This window comes from Orycteropus afer, unplaced genomic scaffold (assembly GCF_000298275.1).
Source record: "Orycteropus afer afer isolate SDZICR_OR568_19922 unplaced genomic scaffold, OryAfe1.0 scaffold00844, whole genome shotgun sequence".
NCBI classification, from domain to species: domain Eukaryota; kingdom Metazoa; phylum Chordata; class Mammalia; order Tubulidentata; family Orycteropodidae; genus Orycteropus; species Orycteropus afer.
Genome location: NW_006922431.1, coordinates 435480 through 437062, shown reverse-complemented (window position 1 = coordinate 437062; position 1583 = coordinate 435480). Strand labels below are relative to the sequence as shown.

Genomic DNA, 1583 nt, shown 5'->3' with positions numbered 1-1583 from the left:
TTCAGGTACTGGGCATTTACATGTCCATGTGGACCTAAAGGAGCTCTAGTGGAGCAATGGATAAGTACTCAGCTGAAAACTGAAAGATCAATGGTTCGATCCCACTGTCAGTTCCACAGAAGAAAGGACCTGACAACATGCTCTTGTAAAGATTACAGCCTAGGAACTATGGGGTAGTTCTACTCTGTTCCGAAGAGTCTGCAAGTCAGAACATACCCCAGAGCACAAAATAACAATAATAGGAAGACCTGAAGCACATAAACATGGAGGAGATTTGATACCAGGCTTGTCTTTGTTTGCTTACTCCTACAATCCTATGTTGTACTTTCCATTTCACATTGTAGGAAATTTCCTGATCTGACTTCAGAAATATGAAATCATGGACCAAGAAAATAACTCAAGAGTGACTGAATTTGTGTTGCACAGTCTTTCAGGTCCTCATGGGCTACAGCTATTCTATTTTGCATTTTTCACACTTTTCTATTTATCCATTGTGCTGGGAAACCTCCTCATTGTGCTCACAGTTGTCCTTGAACCTGCGCTCCATACACCCATGTACTTCCTGCTCAGCAACCTTTCCTTCATCGATGTGTGCCTATCTACTTTTGCTACTCCCAAAATGATTGTGGACTTTCTCATGGAGCATAAGACCATCTCCTTTGAGGGCTGTATGTTCCAGATATTCTTTCAACATGCCTTTGCTGGTGGTGAAATGATGCTCCTTGTGGCCATGGCATATGACAGGTATGTAGCCATATGTCGACCCTTGCACTATGCAGCCATCATGAATGTACGTAAATGCATAGTCCTTGTGGTGGGCTCCTGGCTCATTGGGCTGCTGCACTCAGTAAGCCAGTTTGTCTTCATAGTAAACCTTCCATTTTGTGGCCCAAATAATGTGGACAACTTTTTCTGTGACCTTCTCTTGGTTATTAAACTTGCCTGCACTGATACCTATGTCCTTGAGAAACTGATGCTTTCCTACAGTGAGATAATGGGTATGAGCTCCTTTGTGCTCTTGCTCATCTCCTACACAGTCATCCTGGTCACTGTGCGACGTCGATCCTCAGCAGGCATGGCCAAGGCCCGAGCCACTCTGACTGCCCATGTCACTGTAGTGACCCTCTTTTTTGGCCCAATGATCTTCATCTATGTCTGGCCTTTCAACAACTTCCCAGTAGATAAGTTTCTTTCAATATTCTATAATGTTTTCACTCCTTTCTTAAATCCCTTAATCTACACTTTAAGAAATAAGGAGGTAATATTGGCAATGCAGAAACTGAGGAGGCGAAAAGTAAGTTCCTAACAGTTTCTTGGCTTTCCCTTGTGACAATGACAATCATAATAAAAGACCCACTTATATACTTTGCTAATCAAACTATTTATACTTGAACTAAGAAATTAAATAGATTGAGGCAATTTGTTATATATATAGGAATGGTATTTCTTGCAATGTGAACTCTCACTACAAACTCTCCACACTTAAGGACTAAATAGTAATAGCTTTGACAAATCCATTAACTGAACTCAGAAACCAAATAAATTAATGTGCTTAACCATGTAAATGTAGCATATTTAGTCCT

The 1583-nt window shown here is 40.8% G+C and overlaps 1 protein-coding gene across 1 annotated transcript; it reads left to right on the top strand.

Moving 5' to 3' along the window:
- Positions 1–379: 379 nt before the first annotated feature.
- On the top strand, positions 380–1306 carry LOC103212073 (olfactory receptor 4K15-like). The gene has a single exon (XM_007958073.1). The coding sequence runs from the start codon at positions 380–382 to the stop codon at positions 1304–1306; it is 927 nt and encodes a 308-aa protein (XP_007956264.1).
- The last annotated feature ends 277 nt before the right edge of the window (positions 1307–1583 follow it).

Excerpts from the sequence above, each read along its gene's own strand:
- LOC103212073 (XM_007958073.1), top strand. The coding sequence starts at position 380 with ATGGACCAAGAAAATAACTCAAGAGTGACTGAATTTGTGTTGCACAGT.